Here is a 20,104-nt window from a genome sequence, read left to right as displayed (position 1 = left end):
TTACATAATAAATTGAAGTACCCAATTCTACATCTGCTTTACAGATTAGGGTTCAGCAAAAATTTTAATTTGAGAGAAAAAGCTCTATTTTTATTTTATCCTCACCCGAGGACATTTTTCTATTTTTTGTTCAGGTAGAGTGGGAGGGAGAGAGCGGGAGAGAGAGAGAGAGAGAGAGAGAGAAACATCGATGTGAAAGGGACACATCGAGTGGCTGCCACCTGCACGACCAACCAGGGCTGGGGACAAACTGCAACTGAGGTACATGCCCTTAGTGGGAACCGAACCCGCATCTCTTGGGACCGCAGGCCGACGCTTTAACCGCTGAGCCAAACCGGCCAGGGCAGAAAAAGCTGTATTTAAAAACCACAGTCCCGCCCTGGCCGGTTTGGCTCAGCGGTTAGAGCATCGGCCTGCGGTCCGGAGGGACCCGGGTTCGGTTCCGGCTGAGGGCGCGTGCCTCGGTTGCAGTTTGTCCCCGGCCCTGGTTGGTTGTGCGGGTGGAGACCACTCGATGTGTCCCTTTCACATCGATGTTTCTCTCTCTCTCCCTCCCGCTCTATCTGAACAAAAAATGGAAAAATGTCCTCGGGTGAGGATGATAAAAAAAAAAACAAAAAACCACAGTCCTGCCCTGCCTGGTGTGGCTCAGTTGGTTGAGGTGTCATCCTGTGCAAGGGTCACAGGTTCAATTCCCAACACATACCTGGGTTGCAGGTTCGATCCTGTAGGGGGGGGGCACATGGGAGGCAACAAATAGATGTTTCTTTCTACCCCGCTCCCTTCCGCTCTAAAAATCAATAAAATGAAATTAAATTTTTAAAAAACAACCCCACAGTCCTAAGAGTTTTAGAATTAAGTGTGGCCTTCATAACCAGGAAAGGGTCAAGAGATAAACCAGCACAGGGCTCTGTGTAAAAACATTTATTTATACTAATGTTTAGAGTATAGGAACTAAAGAAAGAAAGAAAACGACACAACTCCAAAGTGACATTGAATCAGGGCCTGCCCACAGCCAAGGGGAAGGCCATGCCAGGGTGTCCTGGCATGGAGTGTCCCTTCCACTACTTAAGTGTCACCAGGCAGAAAACTGAGGAATCAGGGTGTGAAGACCTTACCAGCTGCTAGTGAGCGTGCAAGGGAAGAAAGGGATGTCTATGTGGCTTCCCTGTAACCCAGGATCCAGGATACACAAAGCAGGAGGCAGAGGCTCCCAATTCAGTTAAGGGCAGGAGCAGAATACCCAGGTCCAGGAAGAACAAAAAGGGGATTTCGGAGGTAGGCTTTTTCATCGAGTTAAAAAACAGGCACATTGTCCAACATCTCCCTGTGACCCCCAAGCAGCTGGCCTAGACCCCTGATGATTCCCCTCTCCCCACAAAACCAAAGGGAATAAGGAAGGGAGGCAGAAAATAGGAAATTTCAAGGGTGGGGAATGCTGCAGTCATTAGAGACTGCCTGTGAGAGTGAGCCAGGTGAGCACAAGAATCAGGATGAAGCTGCTACTCCCCCTGGGATGGGACAGGGCAAAACCCAGAGGGTGGCCAAGAGTATACCGGCTTGGGCAAAGGATCCTGGGTAGCAGGAACAGAGGGCAGCAGAGAGCCACTCTGGGGGAAGGAGGAGGTGATGAGGCTAAGCAGCAGGAAGGGCATGGAAAGCTCCTTGCAAGCGCTTCCTCAGTTGCTCACTCCAGCTACTCTTGGTAAAGAGGTCCTGGCCTGGCTCACCTCTGGGGAAAAGGAAAACCCTGGGGACCAGTGTGGAAGCAAAGCCGAGAGAGAAGTGAGCTGTTCCCCCAACTCTTTCTTGGTGGACACTGTTTGAACCCTGTGATCACCAGGGCCGGGGCCCAAGGCAGGCAAAGTGAATGCACTTCATGGAGAGCTGTGAGAAGCAAGCTGGGCCCACAGGCACACCTTGGGGCAGCATGCTGCTCTGTTCTCCCTGAGGGCCTGGGGCCAGAGGCAGTCAGAGCTGCTACCTTAGCTTGCTGCTGCCAAAGGCAGGTTGGCACGACCACTCCCGGGTTCTCTGGACTTGTGAGAGAGAGGAGGAAGGGAAAGATGGGCATGAAAAACAAAAGAGGAGAAAACAGCCCTAGTGTATGGGGGGAACAGGGGAATTGGCCATATCAAGAGGAGTTCTGGTTCTGGTAGATGGAAGCTTTCTCCTTCAGCAGGTCCAGACACAAGTGGCAGCTCCAACTTCCTACAGAGAAGCATAATGGGGTTAGGATGGGTCCCACACAATCCTAATCTGCTATCCTTCCAATCCCCACGCATCACTTCTGGTGTCAGGATTGGTTATAGGTAGGATGGGACACATTCTGCATAGCACTTTCAGTTATCCGGAACTGGGAAAAACTGCTAGGTCTTCAAATATTATGAAAAATGATTCTCAATGAAGATGAAAGAAATAATCACCTGGAGAACTATTTTAGAATACAGACTCCTAGACCCTCTTGGCCCTATTAAATCAGAATGTCTAGGAGGAGGGCCTGAGCAGATATAATTCTTTAAAGTATCCTAGCTTTAGCCTTGTGACTACAGAAGAATCAGAATGTTCTTCTGACCCCAAAGGTTAGAATAAAAATCATGAATAGAAACTAGAAAAACCGATTTTGATTCCACATAAGATAACTTTCTGTGAAGACCACAGAAAGATGAGATGGGCTCCCCATCACCACGAGGTGTTTGAGCAAAGGCTAAGAACCCAATCAGAGGGAAAGGGGGTGAATTATGAAGACCCAACTTGTTAGGACCCAAGTCTACCTTCATAGGAAAACAGGAAATAATGTCTCTTATACAAAAAAATAATAACTGGCTCATACTTTGTCTGTTAATATTTATTACAGTTGGATTCTCCTATGCTTTTTTTTTTGAGAAACAGAATTAATTAGACCTTAATGTCCTGAAATTATAAGCATAATTATACATGTGTATTTGGAGATTCTTCTGGGAAAGAATCCACAGCTTTTATCAGCTCTTCAGAGATATGTTAACTCTCAAAAACATAAGAAGGTCCTTTCTAACCCAAAGGACAACACACAGGAAAAGGTTGTCAAGCTTTTCTATAAACAGCCAGACAGAGTATGGCTGTAAGCTACATATAATCTTGGTTCCTTTTTCAAAAACTCCCTTTAAAAATGTGAAAATTGCCAGCAGAAGTGGCTCAGTGGTTGAGCATCGACCCATGCACCAAGAGGTCGCTGGTTCGATTCTCAGTCAGGGCACAAGCCCAGGTTGTGGGCCGGATCCCCAGTGGGGGGCATGCAGGAGGTAGCCAATTGATATTCTCTCTCATTGATGTTTCTCTCTCTCTCTCTCCTTCTCCCTTCCTCTCTCTCTCTCAAATCAATGATTATAAAATAAAAATGTGAAAATCAGCAGGCTCTCCCTGGAGCACACCCATGCTTTCCTTCCCTCTCAGGTATGCATCTTTTCTCTCCTAAACTCTAAAGGTCCTCACAAGACTCGCAACCAGGGGAACAACGGGCAGCGGCAGCTTCTCCCAGGCCAATATCCTGAACCTTTCTCCAAGGCTCCCTCTTCTCTGACTTTTCAGTGGGTCCACCCAGCTCCACTTTGGGGAGCCAAAGCAGAGCACCACCTAGGCTCTCTCCTGCTGCTGCTTCTATCCTAAGCCCTTTGTTTGACTGTCTCCAGCTTTAATAAATATACTCTCAAAATAAAAAAAGTGAGAATTATTCCTAGCTTGAGAGCTATATAAACTAGCTGCAACTGGATATGGATATGGCTGTGGGGTATAGTGGCCAAGCCCTGACCTAGAGCCTACACCATCTGATGGCTTCTAGGAGGTCTCTCTTTAGCTGCCTGCAGCTCTCCATTACTTCAGTGTCTGACAATACTTCAACAGGAAAGCCCTTCCACAGTTCATGTAGAATTTTATCTGTAAATTGATACTTTATAGTTGAAAAAATAAAACACAGAACTCACTACTTCTCCCCAAAGTAGATTTCCAAACTCAGTAAGAAGATGACAAGAGTAGAGTGCTCCCCTGCAGCTAAAAGGATTCAGATGTTTTTAGTGGCATTTTTCTCTCGGAAGGAAGGGGGTGATGACGTCATTTGACCTGTATTACAAGTTAGCTTACATCACAGTGAGTCACTTTCTCTTGCCTGGAATGCTGGCCCATATCCTCTGTGCACAGTAACAGCTACTAGGGCATTCACATCCTCCTGAGTAAGCTCATGCATTTCTATAGAGGAGGGGTTTAGCACAGAAATTTGGCCAGAAGGGGACTCGTGGAGAGGTAGCCACTTTTTGTTGCCACCACTAGTTTCTACAAAGAGGTTCCATAAACATGGAGCACCATTAAGCAAACTACTGAAGGATTGAAGTGACCCATTCAGGCTCCAAGTTCAAGACCCTTTCAGACAAAGTGGAAATGAACACTCAAATTTGTCAAGTTCGAAAAGCTGATAACAAATCACCACTTCAGACCAACTATGAAGTGAGTTTCCTGGACTGGCTGGAGGAAAACAAATCACTCCTTCCGGTAATTGTTCTCTGCTCGGTATCTGCTTGCTTTCCGGCTGTTGATATTCTGCATTTGCAAATTTATCTGGTGATAATGTACAAACTTTATACCTTTGAAGTTGAAATCCTAGGAAAGCATTATAAACTGAGTGATGGCAAAGTACCTATTCCCCAATCCGGAAGGATATATCACTGATAGGAGAACTCATTTATTGTACAGGTGATGGTCCAAGTTACTAATAATTGTTCTGAGTAAGAGATCCAGGCAACCTACCTTCAGGAGGCTCAGACATGGATGGGGTAAGACAGTACATGTGGTAGCCACGATCACAGTCGTCACAAAAGAGCAGCTGGTCCTAGAGAAAGCAAGATGGAAGAGGAAGGGGGAGGTGAATGACGATGGGCCTCAGTTAGGCCATTGGGAGCAGGTAGGAAGGAGGGCTGTCTAGACACTGCTACTAAATCCAAGAAGGGCGAGATGGGTTGCAGGTAAGTACAGATGTGAGCACATCTAGATAGAAAACCAGAAAACCACAGCTATCGTCTCTACCCTATCAGCTATCTAACCGATCTCATGGTCTCCAGTGTCTCCTACAATCTATTCTCCACAGAGCAGCAGAAACTATCTTTTTAAAGTATTGCCCTGGCTCTGCCACTCGATGTGTCCCTTTCACGTCGATGTCTCTCTCTCTCTCTCCCTCCCACTCTATCTGAACAAAAAATGGAGAAATGTCCATGGGTGAGGATAAAAAAAAAAAAAATCACCCTGGCCAGTTTGGCTCAGCAGTTAAAGCATCGGCACGCAGACCAATGAGTCCCAGGTTTGATTCTGGTCAAGGGTGCATAACTCTGTTGCAGTTCATCCCCAGCCCTCGTCAAGGTCTTTCGGGAGGCAACCAGTCAATGTCTCTCACATTGATGTTTCTTCCCCCCCCCCACTCTATCTGAAGATAAATGGAAAAATATCCTTGGGTGAGGATTAAAAAAACAAAATATAAGACATGCCACATCACTGTCCTGATTAAACCCTCAGACGTGGAGGTCCTGCCTTCCAATCTCATCTTCTACCTGCGGTCCCAATGCAAGAAGGCTCCACCCAGCTCCACTGGCCTCAATACACCTGGCTTGTCCACCTTAGGTCTTTGCACTAGCTGCTCCTTTCCTGGGAATGCTCCACTTCATATCTTCTTGAACTGGCTCCTTTGTATCATCCAAACCTCAACACCAACATGGCCTCCTCAGTAAAGCCATCTCTGACTATCCCAATCAGCCAGTTATTCTCTGCCACATTACTGGTTTCATTTTTTCCATGGCACATCATAAAATGCCACTCGCTTCTTTGCTTATTCCCACAAGAATGTAAATTCCATGAAAGCAGGGACCTTGTTTGTCTTGTTTGGTGTCCTCAGTGCCTACAACAGTGTCTGACACCATGTAGATACTTAGTAACACCTGCCAACCAAAGCTCCATCTGGATGCTGGGGAGGGGCCTGCAGGGGGAGGGTTTTGCTCCCTTGTACTTTTTTATTCCTCAAGCGAGGATATTTTTCCATTTATCATCAGATAGAGTGGGAGGTACAGAGAGGGAGAAAGACACAGAGAAACATCAACGTGACAGAGCCACATCGACTGGTTGCCTCCTGCACAACCCAACCAGGGCAGGGGATGAACCGCAACCAACATACGTGCCCTTGACTGGAATCGAACCCGCGACTCATTGGTCTGTATGGTGACGCGCTAACCGCTGAGCCAAACTGGCCAGAGCTCTTGCTCCCTTTTTAAATTTTTTTCTTTACTGATTTGGGATAGAAAAGAAGGGAGAGGAAGAGACAGATAGAAATATCGACTGGCCGCCTCCTGCATGCCCCCCACTGGGCATTAGGCCCACAACCTGGGCATGTGCCCTGACTGGGAATCGAACCGGTGACCTCTTGGTACATGGGTTGATGCTCAACGACTGAGCCATACCAGTTGGACTCTTGCTCCCTTTTAAAAGAAAGCTTACTTCAGCCCTGGCCAGTTTTCTCAGTGGTTAGAGCATCCACTCATGGACCGGAGTGTCCCGGGTTCGGTTCCCACTAAGGGCATGTACCTCAGTTGCAGTTTGTCCCCGGCCCTGGTTGGGGTCGTGTGGGTGGCAACCAGTCGATGTGTCTCTCTCACACTGATGTTTCTCTCTCTCTTTCTCTCTCTTCCTCCCACTCTATCTGAAGATAAATGCAAAAATGTCCTCATGAGGATAAAAAAAAGCTCACTTCAGAGGGAACTGTGGAAAAAACAGTAAAAGCTGAGGAGCATGCTGGGAGGGGCAGGAACACGCACGTCATTCTCGGAGGTGCCACAGATGTTGCAGCACTTGCACTCGATGCACTGCCAGCGGTAGGTCTTCACTGCTGCCATCATCACGGGGGTGAACTGCAGGCAAGACGGATGCCCTGGTGGGGGGGGGGGAGCAAGTGAAACAGCCAGAAATGGGGGATAAGCGAGGTGACCTGGTTGACTGTGACAGCCACTAGATGATGGCAAAGCCAAGAACCTCTTGGGGACTGGGTACTGGCTGTGGCAGCCCTTGCCCCTGGGTTGAAAGTACCTGAGCGGCCACAGTCGGAACAGGACACCAGCTCCTCGGGTTGTCCTGTCTTCTTATTGATCTTTGAGTCCCCCAGGCAGAAGTCACAGTAGTTGTTGGGCAAAGCCAATCCATCAGGACCCTTCTTGGCTACAGAGAGAAAGAATAAACTTTTATACCCATGGGGCCTCAAGGCCTCTCAAAATCCTTGAAAAGAGGGTTGGTCTCTCATAACCAGGCTGACTCCTGCTTGCTCCAATTCTGACACCTCAGCTTACATTTCTGCTCCTCGGACCTCTGGGAAACCGGGGTGGGTGGCTGTGAGTCTTCCTTGTCCTCACCCTCCTCCTCAGCCAAGTGGGAGTGAGCATAGTGGTAACTGAGGCCTGGTCGGTTCTTGTAACGTTTTCCACAGACTGAGTGGGGAGAAGATTGCAGAGAAAGGTGTTAGGATCTGAGAATGCTACATCCCTCTCCCTCTAAGCTGTGGGGCTCCACCTAAGGCAGAGGCAACCACTCTCACCCCAGTCAGCTCTGTTCTGGGACAGGCCTTTAGTGACAGCCACCTCTCATTGGCCAGGAGCATCAGGTCCCAGGGCTCTCCAGCTTCTGTGGCTCTTCTCCTACTAAACCCTAGCCCATGGCCACCTCTACTCTTCCACACTGGCTGTCTGTGAGACTGAGCCCTGGCCCCGTCAACACTTGCCCTGGGAATAGTCTGGGGAGCTCCAGATAGAAAGAAAAGGGAATTTCTACAGTCTTGCAATATGGCAGGAAGAAGAGGAAAGGTAAGAAAGATAATTCAAACTTTTTCCCCCTCTTAGTAAATGTGGTAGACTCATGCTACCCTATGTATAACATAGAGCCCATCTCTGCTCAAAGTGGATAAAGAAACAGGGCCTGGGTCTCTTGGGGATAACTTATCAACTGAATCTGCAGGGTAGCTGGCCCCCAAAGAAATTCCAAGTCATTCCCAACCAATGACTGCACCGCCCAACCCCACCAACCAACAAGGAAAGCAGATCCCCACAAGGCACCTTGTATTTTTGAGCAGTGATACCAAGAACAAGGGAGCCAGCAGGAAAGGAATGGGAAGAGGATGGGAGGAGGAGATGGCAGGATGGTAGGGAACATTAGCTGACCACCAAGTGGCTGTTTTGGGGAAGGGGAAGCAGAGCAATCTGTTTGTAATGGGTTTCTTATAATGCTTTTGAAGCCACCCCATGCAGTGGGCCCAAGCAGCCCTAGGAGCAAATTTGTGGGAGACAAGCAGTGGTAAAGGCAGCTTCCAGGACTGTGAGGAGTGAGGCACAGCAGAAGGTCCACTGCTCCAATCCTCCAGTCATTCAGAGGTTTTAAACTAGCATCACAGGAGATGAGAAAGGCAGGAGGAACAAGGGAGGAGGGAAAAAGGGATAGGAAAACCAAAAGTCTGAAAAGTTGAGAGAGCTACCTCTCTGGGGCGCTTTCGAGGTATGCTTTTGTTTGAAACTATCTGAAAGACAGAAAGAAAAGTCATGAGAAGAAGGCCTTGATATACTTGAGACAGGAGCAGCAGCAGCAGGAAAGCGGAGCAAACGAGAGAGAAACCCCATCGGTGATGGTGCTCCCAGGGTGGAGGGACAGAAGTGGGGGGTCAGAGAAAAGGGGGAGAGAGAACAGACGTTGAAAAATTTGCTGTTGGGCTTCTGGGGCCCTGGCTTGATTGGGGCCAGCAGACCCGAATGCCATCTATCAAGAGGCTGATTCTGCCTGCTGTGTGTGCCCCCTCACCAGCACCCCCACCCTAGGGACAGCAGAAATCTCTCCCAGAGCATGCAGGTCCCACCCATCAGGTAGCAGGATCCAGGGCCTCCCAGGGGTCTCAGAGGGAACCAGTCAGCAGGCAGGACAAGAGTCTAGGCTTGTTTTAACCACTCTGAGCAAGAACACAGCCCTCCCTCCTCTCATATCCTGAGCAGGAGCTGGGTCCAAGGCAAAAACTACCCACCCACTCGGGAGGCACTCACTGTCACAGGCATAGGGCTTGTCCCGGTCCTCCAGAATGGAAGCATCCAGCTTCTTACGGGCACTGCCCACACCTTTACCCTGCCAAAAAGAGCAAAAAAAGATGCTCTTACTAAAGTGTCCAGGCCTAAGGAGTTTAAACTCTCCTGGAAGTGGCTGCTAATCTCATTCAAATCCACAGGCTCCACTGCCCCAGGCTGTAGGCAGCACCTTGGCCCCTCACCTTGGATTTCCCCTTGCCCCGACGCTTGGGAGTGTCTTCTTCATAGTCCTCATCATCAAGGTCATCCAGGAAGTCATCTGGTTCTAGGATCCGCTGAATGGATAGGAGGATTAGGATGGGCAGAAATAATGTACATCCAAAAGCTCCCCAATGATGGCAGTGGCAAGGCCACTCAGAACCTCCTTTTGACCTGGCTCTTCCACTCCAGCCTCATTTCTCACTACTGTCCTTTAACATCCTATAATCCTGTCCTTCCCCCTTCAATGTTTTGAGTTCTCTCCCTCCTCTGTGTTTTTTTTTTTTTTTATTAAATTTTTTTTTTTTTTATTTACTGATTTTAGAGGGAGAGGGAGAGAGATAGAAACATTAATGAGAGAGAACATCAATCAGCCACTTCCAGCATGCCCCTGACTGGGAACTGAGCCCACAATATAGGCATGTGCCCTGACTGGGAATCAAACCGGCAACTTCTTGGTGCATGGGTCGGTGCTCAACCAGTGAGCCACATCAGCTGGGCCTCTGTGCCCTTCTTCATGTTGTTTCCCTAGCCTGGAATGCCTTTCCCACAGTCTCCAAGTGGCTGAATCAAATGCCATGTTTCCATACAGCTTTCTCTGATACCCCAAAATCCATGCCCTCTCCTGCCTCCAGCCTGCTGCCCCAGAAAATTATTTATTGGTGGTTCCCTTCCAGAACCTCACTTACTAGATTAAATTGTATAGACTGGAGAAAATTATAGAAAAGCACTTGGTACTGTACCTGGAGTATTTTTAGCTCTTATTATTTTTGTGTATACTTTTATGTGCCTGTTGGCAGGGACCAGGACTATTTCACCTGCCCCCAGGCACCCAAAACACTTCTGTGACAGATGAATGGGAAAGTCTGAACTTAGAAGGAAAGGAGCGGGAAAGACTGATGGTAACAGTGAAGCCAGTCAGCACCCAGCACTATTTAAGGACTGAAACCGCAGGACTCCAGAGACCTGCCTCCTGGCACACTGCTTGCTTCCATTCTGACTGCTGGGTGGCCTCTAATGAAAAGGAGGCCGTTTCTATCCAAGCTTCCTTCTCTAGAGTATTAATCTTGTACCTTCCGTGCTCGACTGTTGGTCACAGGAAACTCGCCCAGGCTGTCATCATCAACGCGGGGATCTGGGGCGCCTCGCTTCTCCAGGGGGTCAGTACGCAACAGAGCCTCTAAACTACTGCCATCCTGAGAAATCAGCCCCTCCTTCTTCAGGGTCTGGTCTGTGTCTGCAGGCAAGGTCAGGATGAGGTAAGGCTCAGAAGTGTTGAAAGAAGATCACTCTGGGTCTACAGAGTGCTAGACCAGTCACTCTCTTCTGATCTCTGGCTACCCAGGAACCACTAATTCACTTGGCACCATAAATCATCTGTTATCTGTCTCTTCTATTAGACACAGTTCTTTAAACAAAGGAACAACATCTTTTTTTTTTTTAATTAAACCATTATTTTGTGGCTGTTACTGAGCAAGTAGGTCAGGCCGGTGTTGGTGCACTGGTTGTCAAGGAACAACATCTTATTCATTTTACTATCTTAAGGATCTGGCACTAGGCCTTTAGCACTAGGAGATTAGCAGGCTTCTTATCATGCAATGGGCCATGCCCCTGCTCGGGAAGGGGTGTGCTTACCTGGTTTAATAGATGGAAAAGAAAGTCTTGGGTCTTCAGGAGGGTGAGCTCGGCGCTTTTTCCGCCAGCGCCGAGCAGGGTAGGAGTACAGCTGCCCAGAGGCCAATCCTGTGGAAAAAAGGGAAAGAGAGAAGTCAAGCCTTGACCTAGTACTAGAAAATAATACTGAACACTTTCGAGATGAGTAGGCCCCACGAGTTCTAGACCAAGGGAGGAATGTGGGCAGTGCTGGGGGCAGGGATGGGTGGGACAGTTTATGGAAAAGAAAAACAGATGTAAACTCAGGGGCTTGGCTATCACATAGCTCTGCAGAAGCCCATTAATAGCCTCAGTCTTGCAGAAAACCAAGATGCTGGTATAAACCTGTCTGCTTCTTCCACCCTGGGTAAAAAGCAGTAGGGGAAACCCACTCAGCTGGCTCATCCCTAAAATGAGGAAGCTTCTTCCTACTTGTGCTCCCGAGTCTGGACCCTTACCTGGACCCCGGTGTCGCTTTTCCATCCAGATGTAACAATTGCTCTGGGCTACTCCAGTCTGTGAGTCCAAGAAAGGCAGGCGCACGCTGCGCTCAGCACAGAGGCGGGCATTGTAATTGTGGCATTGCTCCATGGCATCTTTGTAGTACTGCTCCCCAAGGCTGCAGTAAAGACAACAATCAGGTGTGTGCTAGGGAGTGGAGGGCAGGGCACGGGGTGCCAAACTATCCCCCTTCCCATCTGATTCTCTAGAAGGCTCAAGGGACTGGGAGACTGTTAATTTGGTTCTGTCTGCCTCCATTTCTGCCTCATAGAATACCAAACCTCTTCACTAAGCCATTATGAGAAAAGGCACTTTACAAACAAATTACCATCAACACATGATTTCTTCATGTGTCTAATCAGATTTAGGTGTAACCCACAAAGAGAGGAAACTAATGATCATTTTGTGTCTCTCATGAGTCCAAACTCTGTGCCACTCAAGATGCTATTTCTCTAAAGGGGATCAAGAGCCCTGGCCGGTTTGGCTCAGCGGTTGGAGCGTCGGCCTGCGGACTAGAGAGTCCCGGGTTCGGTTCCCCCTAGGGCCACGTACCAAAAATAAATAAATAAAAATTAAAAATAAAGGGGAGCAAGGAAAAAAGATGCTATTTCTCTCAACCCTCGTGATTCTGAGAAGGAGTGGTTAAGTCCTCTTTATAAAAGAAGAAAAGAGTTCAACAAAGTCTGGGAGACTTACTAAAACATAGTTAGCAAACTATAGTATATCTATACAATGAAATTCTGTTTAGCCATAAAGAAAGGAGGAAGCTATTCATGTACTGATATGAAACAATCTCCAAGATAACTAGAAAAAAAAAAAAAAAGCAAGATACAGTGTTGAGAAGTCTTATAGGATGCTACTATTTATGGAACAAAGAGGTGGAAAAAAAACTATAGGCCTCTAGGGAGAAAACCCAGGTAAGTAGGGGACTTTCTCCTACAATGCCCTTTTATATCTTTTGAGTTTTGAATTAGGTACTTACTTAGCCAACTAATTAATTCTATGTACTAAGTTTACAGTCAATGAAAAACATCTAAAAATACCTGAGTTTCCTTGAAGTCTACTCTTTACTGAGTATCATTATACTGATACAAAACCTGTTTGCTAAAAGGTCCATCCTAGGCCCTTCTCCGTTTTCTCACCATCAAATTATTAGGAAGGAAATTTCTTGGACTGACTCAAAAGACTCGAGTTGGGCCTGGCCAGTGTGGCTCACTGGTTGAGCGTCGACCCATGCATCAAGAGGTCACCAGTTCCATTTAATCCGGTCAGGGCACATACCCAGGTTGTGGGCCCAATCCCCAGTGGGGGGCATGCAGGAGGTGGACAATTGATGTTCTCTCTCATCAATGTTTCTCTCTCTCTCAAATCAATAAAAAATATATATATATATATATTTTTAAAAAAGACTCACTTTAAAATCTTAATCAAGCATAAACCTTTAAGTGGTCTCAAAAGCTGGAAACCTACACAGTGCCAGGAGTTATTTAGTTTTAAGAAGCATGTATATAGAAACAATCTTGTTCTCATTCTTAAGGGCTTGACAAGCACTTTAGCACTGGAGCTTAAATTATAATAACTCATATTTATATATTGGACCAATCTTAAAATAAACAGAGGGCAGAGGTGATTTCTTTCTCACAATATCTCCAGTACTCATGAAGGTGTCTGTCTGGGGCATCTTGATTTGACTTGGGAGTAAAAAGCCCTGGCTTGGCTAAAAGTCACCAAATAAACGTGAACATTTAGTCAAATGATGTGGATCTCTGGTTCCTCTGCTATAGACTGGGGAAGTTGGACTAGATAAGCTCCAACATATCTGGTTCCTCTGCTATAGACTGGGGAAGTTGGATTAGATAAGCTCCAACATATTCTACAAGAGGGAGACCCCTAGCATGAGAAGCTGGACAGAGTACGTCTGTGTTACTTATGTCCATATCTTGAGCTACACCAACAAACTGTTCTGGAATCCAAGGGGGGCTTTCACTGAGCAGCCACAACAGACCACTTAGGCACAGCTTAGCATGTTCCAAGCAACTGAAAAAGATACACACTACACACAAGGCAGTGTCACCACAAGACAGCCTGACTTAAGTCAATGAGCTGTAATGATTGTAATTTCAGGTAGGCATAATCTTGTGTTGGAAAGTGGAGAAAATGGAATAGACTCACTTTGCTTGCCTTTAGGAGTCATCCATGTCCTCATAACACAGAGGAAAATTGGATAAACAGGGCTGAGTGCAGCAGCTCCTTTGTTTCTGTTGATGGGAATTGATACTGACACTGGAAGTCAAATGGAAGGAAGGGCCAGACGGGCTGAGAGCTGCAAATTCCGAGCAAGGAGGCAGGAAACAGTTTGAGGGGAATGGATGAGAGATGTTTTATCCAAGTTATTGTGAGTTAAGTGGAATTTCAGAAGGTGGGGGAGACTGTCTTGTAAATAAGAGAGCTGGGAATGAAACACAATTTAGGGGGAGAGAGGATGTGATGAGGAGAGAGCAAGACAGAATGGGAGAGAGCTCTTAAAAAATGTAAGGTTCTGCCCTAGCTGTTTTGGCTTAGTGGTTAGAGCATCAGCCCAAGGACCAGAGAGTCTCGAGTTCGATTCCTGCCAAAGGCACATACCTCGGTTTCAGTTCAATCCCTGGCCCTGGTCAGGGTCGTACAGGAGGCAACCAACTGATGTGTCTCTCTCACATCGATGTTTCTCTACCCCCACTCCCACTCTATCTGAAGATAAATGGAAAAATATCCTTGGGTGAGGATTTTAAAAAATAAAATAAAATCTTTTAAAAAAAACAACACAAAAAAACATAAGGGTCCGCTCTGACCAGTTTGGCTCAGCGGTTAGAGTGTCAGACCATGAAACAAAGGATCAAGGGTTCGATTTCTGGTCAAGGGCAGGTATCTGAGGTTGCAGGTTTGATTTTCAGTCCCAGTGGGGGTCATGCAGGAGGCAACCAATCAATGTGTCACTTTCACAAAGATGTTTCTCTCTCTCTCTCTCTCCCTCCCTCCCTCCCGGCTTCCCTCCCACTCTATCTAAAAAAATCAATGGAAAAAACATCCTCGGGTGAGGATTAACAAAAACAAACAAACAAACAAATAGGCAATCCCTCTTTCCTAACACTACACAAAAGAGTTGGTAACCTGCCCTGGCCGGTTTGGCTCAGCGGTTAGAGCACTGGCCCTCAGACCAAAGAGTCTTGGGTTCAGTTCCGGCCAAGGCACACCTTAGTTGTGGTTCGGTCCCCAGCGAGGTCATGTGAGAGGCAACCAATGATGTTTCTCTCACATCGATGTTTGTCTCTCCCGCCCCACCCCACCCCCATGTCTGAAAAGAAATGGAAAAATATCCTTGGGTGAAGATTGAAAAAAAAAAAAAAAAAGAGTTAGTAACCCTATTTCCCTGAAGAAAGTCTTTCAACATAAAAATAAACCTATCATATATAACTCAAAATTTAGGCAAGTCTGACATTCCTCCAGTATAGTAAGATTTCCAAGATATTAGCTTTCTTTTTTGGGAAGTATGAAGCCTGTGTAAAACCTCCCCTTACCATGGGATGGGGGGGTGGGGGGGGTCAACAAAGAGAAGGACAGGCAAACAAAGAAAGAACATCTGAATCAGGAAGAAAAAGTATGTAAGTGGTAGATCAACAGCGTCATTTCTAAACTGTTGGAAATGTCAGCCTGAGGGAGAGCTGGGGAAACTGGAGTGGGCAGATCAGAGAAAGATAATAATGTTGGGAGGAGGGATGGCTGAAAGAGGCAGGAGGAGCCAGCTCAAAGAAAGTTAAAACACACACACACACACACACACACACACACACACACACACGGAGGAGAAGGCACTTAGCTTAATGGAAGTGGGAAAGCATTCTCAAAGGAAAGGCTCCAGGCGGGGTGGGGGGTGGGGGGCAGTGTCCTTTTAAAAGGCTCTTGGGAAGAATGAGACTCAGCCCACCACAAAGACAGATGAGAAGCTGTGAGTCCCTTAGAACAGTTCCCAAACCTTTACCTTGTTGTCCAATCAAAATCCAAAAGCCCTAACTAGACAACTAGACACCTCTCGATTTTCCTACCCCGGCACCAAGCCCAATTAAAAGGAGCCTGCTCTATTCGCCAGGGGGCATGAACCTATTTCAAAACTCATGCAGATTCCTCTTCAGGGAGGAGGCTGGGTGAAATCAAGTCCCAAAGCATCTTTCGCTCGTAATCTATCAGGCCATTCTCCATTTCCCCAACCACCACTAACGTGAACTTTGCTCGAATCTGCCCAGCGCAGGGTACTGCCCGCTGCGAAGACCGCGACCCAGGTCCTCTCTGGGCTGCAGAGGCGTCCTGGGCAGCCTCGGGCCAGCTCCCGGGTTTTGACGGCTGGGATGGGCCGGCGCAAAGGCCCTTTCCCCTGAAGTTCTTTCCCCCCTATATCTGCTCTTCAACAAATTCTTCCCCAGAATATTTCTGGTCTACCTGACACCCAAGACCCCCCGACCCCCACGTCACGCAGTTGTTTAGAATAAAACGGTCCCGAGGTGCTCAACCGCGCAGAGCTACCGAGCCTGTTGCTTCGGGCCGGCTGCGGGCAGTGGGGAGAGGTCGGGGGCCCGGCCTCGGCAGGACACGAGTCGGACCCGGGTCCGCCCTCCGCCAGGCTCCTCCGGACTGCGGCGGCTCGGCAGCGACCTCGGGGCTGTCTCTCGCACGCAAGGGCGCCGCACTGGACCCGCAGGCCCGAAGGAGTCAGACCGCCCGGCCCCGCACAGCCCGGGAGGGGCTCCCGTGTGCCCCCCTCAGGGCCTCCACAAGTTTCCAAAGAAGCGCAACGTCGTCTCTGGAGTCTCCTGTTGCCCTCCCTGGTAGGAGTCGCCACACCACCTTCCCGGGCACGTCCCTCTCTTCGCCTCGTCCCTTCCCGCACCGCCCTCTGCTCCCAGGCCCCTTACAAGACCTCCCGGCCGAAGAGAGAAAGAAACGACCACTCACAGCTTCACTACATTTTCCACCACAGCCGCCATCTTCCCTGCTCCTCTCCCTCAGGCCGGGAGGCCGGAGCCCACAGCGCGCAGGCGCTGGGACCTAACGGGGGACCCAGTTTCCTAGTCTCTCTGCGCAGGCGCCGCCCAAGAGCGCGCGCCCTCAAGAGCAAGCGACACCGAACAAGCTTCGAGCCTGTTCGCGGGGGCGTGGGAGCCGAGGAGGCTGACGCGCAGGCGCGACGGACACGGGCGCGCGCCCCGAGCCTCCGGATCGAGCCCCACCCTTTCCTTTTGGAGGAGTCGGAAGAGGGAAGGAGGATCTGGCCGGGTCAGGAAGGAAGAGGCGAAGTTGGTGGGAACTGTCAGGCCCAGACATGGGCTAGATGGAGCCCATGCGACCGGCTACCTCGCCGGCCTTTAATCTTGTGGTTAACCCTTTGCTCTCATCACGGGTGGAGGGTTGGTGGATAGCGGAAGATAAAATTAGTGCACTGTCCACTAGGGATGCCAAACGTGGCCATTTTCTGCCCTGGCCGGTTTGGCTCAGCGGTTAGAGCGTCGGCCTGTGGTCCAGAGAGACCCTGGCCCCTTCCCGCTAAGGCCACGTACCTCGGTTGCAGTTTGTCCCCAGCCCTGGTTGGGTCGTATGGGTGGCAGCCACTGGATGTGTCCCTTTCACCTCGATGTTTCTCTCTCCTTTCTACTCTTATCTGAACAAAATATGGAAAAATGCCCTTGGGTGAGGATTACAAAAAAAAAACAACAACAAAAAAAAACCAGCAAACAGCCCTGGCCGGTTTGGCTCAGCGGTTAGAGCATTGGCCTGCGGTCCAGAGAGACCCGGGTTCAGTTCCCGCTAAGGGCACGTACCTCAGTTGCGGTTTGTCCCTGGCCCTGGTTGGGTCATGCGGGTGTCAACCACTCGATGTGTCCCTTTCACATCGATGTTTCTCTTTCTCTCCCTCCCACTCTATCTGAACAAAAAATGGAAAAATATCCTCGGGTGAGGACTAAAAAAACAAACGAAAACCATGTGGCCATTTTACGGAGAGGAAAATGAACGCTCAAAACCGGACCGAAATCTGGCCTATTGGAGTCTGACAAAAGTTACCTCACCTTCCTGCCATCAAACTCAGCCACCAATTTCCCTTGCTTCCTACCAAGCTGTTCCCTCCACTTAGGTTCTGAAGAACTTCTCTCCTGCAATCACCCCTCTTCCTGTACCATTATTTTCTCCTTCACTGTTGAATCATGTGAATTCATGTACAAACATGGCTTCTTTTTTAAAAAGCAAAGCCCTTCCTTAAGCCCCATTTCTTTTTTTTTCAACTTCACCCGAGGACAGTTTTTGTTCAGGTAGAGTGGGAGGGAGAGAGAGGAAGAGAGAGAGAGAGAGAGAAACATCGATGTGAAAGGGACACATTGAGTGGCTGCCACCTGCACGACCCAACCAGGACCAGGGACAAACTGCAACCGAGGTACATGCCCTTAGCGGGAACCGAACCCCGGTCTCTCGGGACCGCAGGCTGTTGCTCTAACCGCTGAGCCAAACCGGCCAGGGCTTAAGCCCCATTTCTTTTTACCTTCCATAGCAAATGTTGTTTATTTTCCCTATCTCTATTGACTTAATTCCAAGTCTTTCTGCCTAATTTAATTAGGATTTTGTTCCCACCAGCTCCTAACAAAGTCACCGTGACCTCCATTTCAACAGATTTAGAGATCTCTTCCTCAACAACCTGTCAACTCCAATGATACCAGTGACCATTCCCTCCTATTTTATTTATTTGTTCATTTGTTTATTTTTAATCCTCACCCGAGGTTATTTTTCCATTGATTTTTAGATAGAGTGGAAGGGAGGGAGGGAGGGAGGGAGGGAGAGAGAGAGAAACATCGATGTGAGAGAAACACATTGACTGGTTGCCTCCTGCACAACCTCAATCAGGGCCAGGGATCGAATCACAACTGAGGTATGTGCCCTTGACTGGAATCAAACCCGCGACTCTTTGATCCACAGGCTGTTGCTCCAACTGCCCAGCCAAAATGGCCAGGACCATTCCCTCCTTTTTATTTATTTATTTATTTATTTTATTTTACTTTTTTTTTTTTTAATTTTATTTTTGTTACAGATGTTTCTCCTTTTTTACCCCATTGACACCCTCCTCCCCATTCCCCCCACCCCGTCCCTGGACATTTTATTTTACTTTTATTAGTCTTTATGCTGAATTTACTCCCGAGCCATAAGTTTTTGTTTCTTCAGTTTCTTCTGAGATATCTTGTTCTTCTGTGCAACCTCCTCTTCTGGTTTAGGAACAATCTGCTCTTTCTCAGTGAGGATCATCTCAATGTGGCAGGGAGAGCTGAGGTACGGGTTAATCTGCCCATGAGCTCTGTAAGTTCTGTGGTGCATCTTGGGAGCTTTGTTTACCTAGATGTGCTCAACGATCAGAGAATCTACATCTAAACCCTTAAGTTCAGCATTGCTCTCTGCATTTTTAAGCATGTGCAGCAAAAACTCAGCATTCTTTTTGGGCCACTGACCCTGTGTCCAGCCCCACTGTTTTGCCTGGGCACGCCTACCAACTCCACCATTGTAACGACTAAAAGGCACACATTGCTTCTGTAAAGTGACATCCTTCAGATACTTGGTGGCTTTTCGAATATGCCTACCTTTGATGGCCTGGGCAGTTTTCCGAGTGTTCTTAAAGTGAACACGAAGATTTGAACGTCTTGACTTGCATGATTTTGTGGGGTTTTCTGAGTCAAGTGAATCGCGAACCATTTTCAGAGGTCACCTCTGGCCGCTTTCGGGAAAAGCCCATTCCCTCCTTTTTAAAACTCTGCTCCGCTCTTGTCCTCGGCGCTGCCTACGGAGTTGGCAGCTATCTACTTGGCACCATGGCTATCCTCAGACCTCTTGTGAAACCCAAGATTGTCAAAAAGAGGACCAAGAAGTTCATCCGGCACCAGTCAGACCGGTATGTCAAAATTAAGCAGAACTGGCGAAAACCTAGAGATATTGACAGTAGGGTGCACAGAAGATTCAAGGGCCAGATCTTGATGCCCAACATTGGTTATGGGAGCAACAAGAAAACAAAACACATGCTGCCCAGTGGCTTTCGTAAGTTTCTGGTCCACAATGTCAAGGAGCTTGAAGTGCTGCTGATGTGCAACAAATCTTACTGTGCTGAGACTGCTCACAACGTCTCCTCAAAGAATCGCAAAGCCATTGTGGAAAGAGCAGCCCAGCTGGCCATCAGAGTCACCAACCCCAATGCCAGGCTGCGCAGTGAAGAAAATGAATAGACAGATTGTGTACACATTGTATTTGTGGTAATAAAACCATAAAATTCTGCCAAAAATAAATAAATAAATAAATAAATAAAAAAACTCTGCTTCAATCCCTGGCCAGCTTGGCTCAGCGGTTGGCGCGTTGGCCTGTGGACTAGAGAGTCCTGGGTTCGGTTCCCGCTAGGGGCACATACTAAAAAACAAAAACAAAAAAACTCTGCTTGCTCCAAGTTGCTGAGACATGCACCTGGCTGTGCTATCACACTGTCATTTCCATCAGCCTATTTTCTTGACTCTCTGTCCTCTGTTCCATTTATAATCATCAGAGTCCCCAGGGCTTGGTCTTTGGCTCTTATCATATATCTT

General features: G+C 48.0%; 2 protein-coding genes and 1 pseudogene across 3 annotated transcripts; 1 reads left to right on the top strand and 2 right to left on the bottom strand.

The window, feature by feature from the left end:
- Nucleotides 1-898: 898 nt before the first annotated feature.
- On the bottom strand, nt 899-16,540 carry DPF2 (double PHD fingers 2). Of its 2 annotated transcripts, XM_036258958.1 has the most exons (12): nt 16,458-16,527; nt 11,429-11,589; nt 10,953-11,060; nt 10,391-10,554; nt 9,302-9,394; nt 9,081-9,159; nt 8,525-8,566; nt 7,350-7,487; nt 7,093-7,221; nt 6,825-6,937; nt 4,777-4,858; nt 899-2,211 (listed from the first exon to the last, which is right to left on the bottom strand). In XM_036258958.1, exons 1-12 carry the CDS (start codon nt 16,487-16,489, stop codon nt 2,135-2,137), a joined length of 1,218 nt encoding a protein of 405 aa, XP_036114851.1. In that variant the 5' UTR covers nt 16,490-16,527; the 3' UTR covers nt 899-2,134. The 2 variants fall into 2 exon arrangements, with proteins under 2 accessions (XP_036114851.1, XP_036114850.1); XM_036258957.1 differs by lacking the exon at nt 8,525-8,566 and having other exon boundaries at nt 910-2,211; nt 16,458-16,540.
- A 2,134-nt stretch (nt 16,541-18,674) lies between these two features.
- On the bottom strand, nt 18,675-19,237 carry LOC118628388 (annotated as a pseudogene).
- A 108-nt stretch (nt 19,238-19,345) lies between these two features.
- Nucleotides 19,346-19,762, top strand: LOC118628512 (60S ribosomal protein L32-like). Its single transcript, XM_036259504.1, has one exon. It carries the CDS (start codon nt 19,346-19,348, stop codon nt 19,751-19,753), a length of 408 nt encoding a protein of 135 aa, XP_036115397.1. The 3' UTR covers nt 19,754-19,762.
- Nucleotides 19,763-20,104: the final 342 nt, after the last annotated feature.

Source organism: Molossus molossus, unplaced genomic scaffold, assembly GCF_014108415.1.
Source record: "Molossus molossus isolate mMolMol1 unplaced genomic scaffold, mMolMol1.p scaffold_m16_p_13, whole genome shotgun sequence".
In the NCBI taxonomy this organism is placed as follows: Eukaryota; Metazoa; Chordata; class Mammalia; order Chiroptera; family Molossidae; genus Molossus; species Molossus molossus.
The sequence above is the reverse complement of the archived record's forward strand: the minus strand, read 5'-3'. Positions and strand labels throughout refer to the sequence as shown.

Coding starts and splice junctions, on each gene's coding strand:
- LOC118628512 (XM_036259504.1), top strand. CDS start 19,346: ATGGCTATCCTCAGACCTCTTGTGAAACCCAAGATTGTCAAAAAGAGG.
- DPF2 (XM_036258958.1), bottom strand. CDS start 16,489: ATGGCGGCTGTGGTGGAAAATGTAGTGAAGCT. Junction 11,061..11,428: donor AAAGCGACACCGGGGTCCAG/GTAAGGGTCCAG, acceptor TTTTTTCCACAG/GATTGGCCTCTGGGCAGCTG. Junction 7,222..7,349: donor GAGGTCCGAGGAGCAGAAAT/GTAAGCTGAGGT, acceptor TTCTCTCTGTAG/CCAAGAAGGGTCCTGATGGA.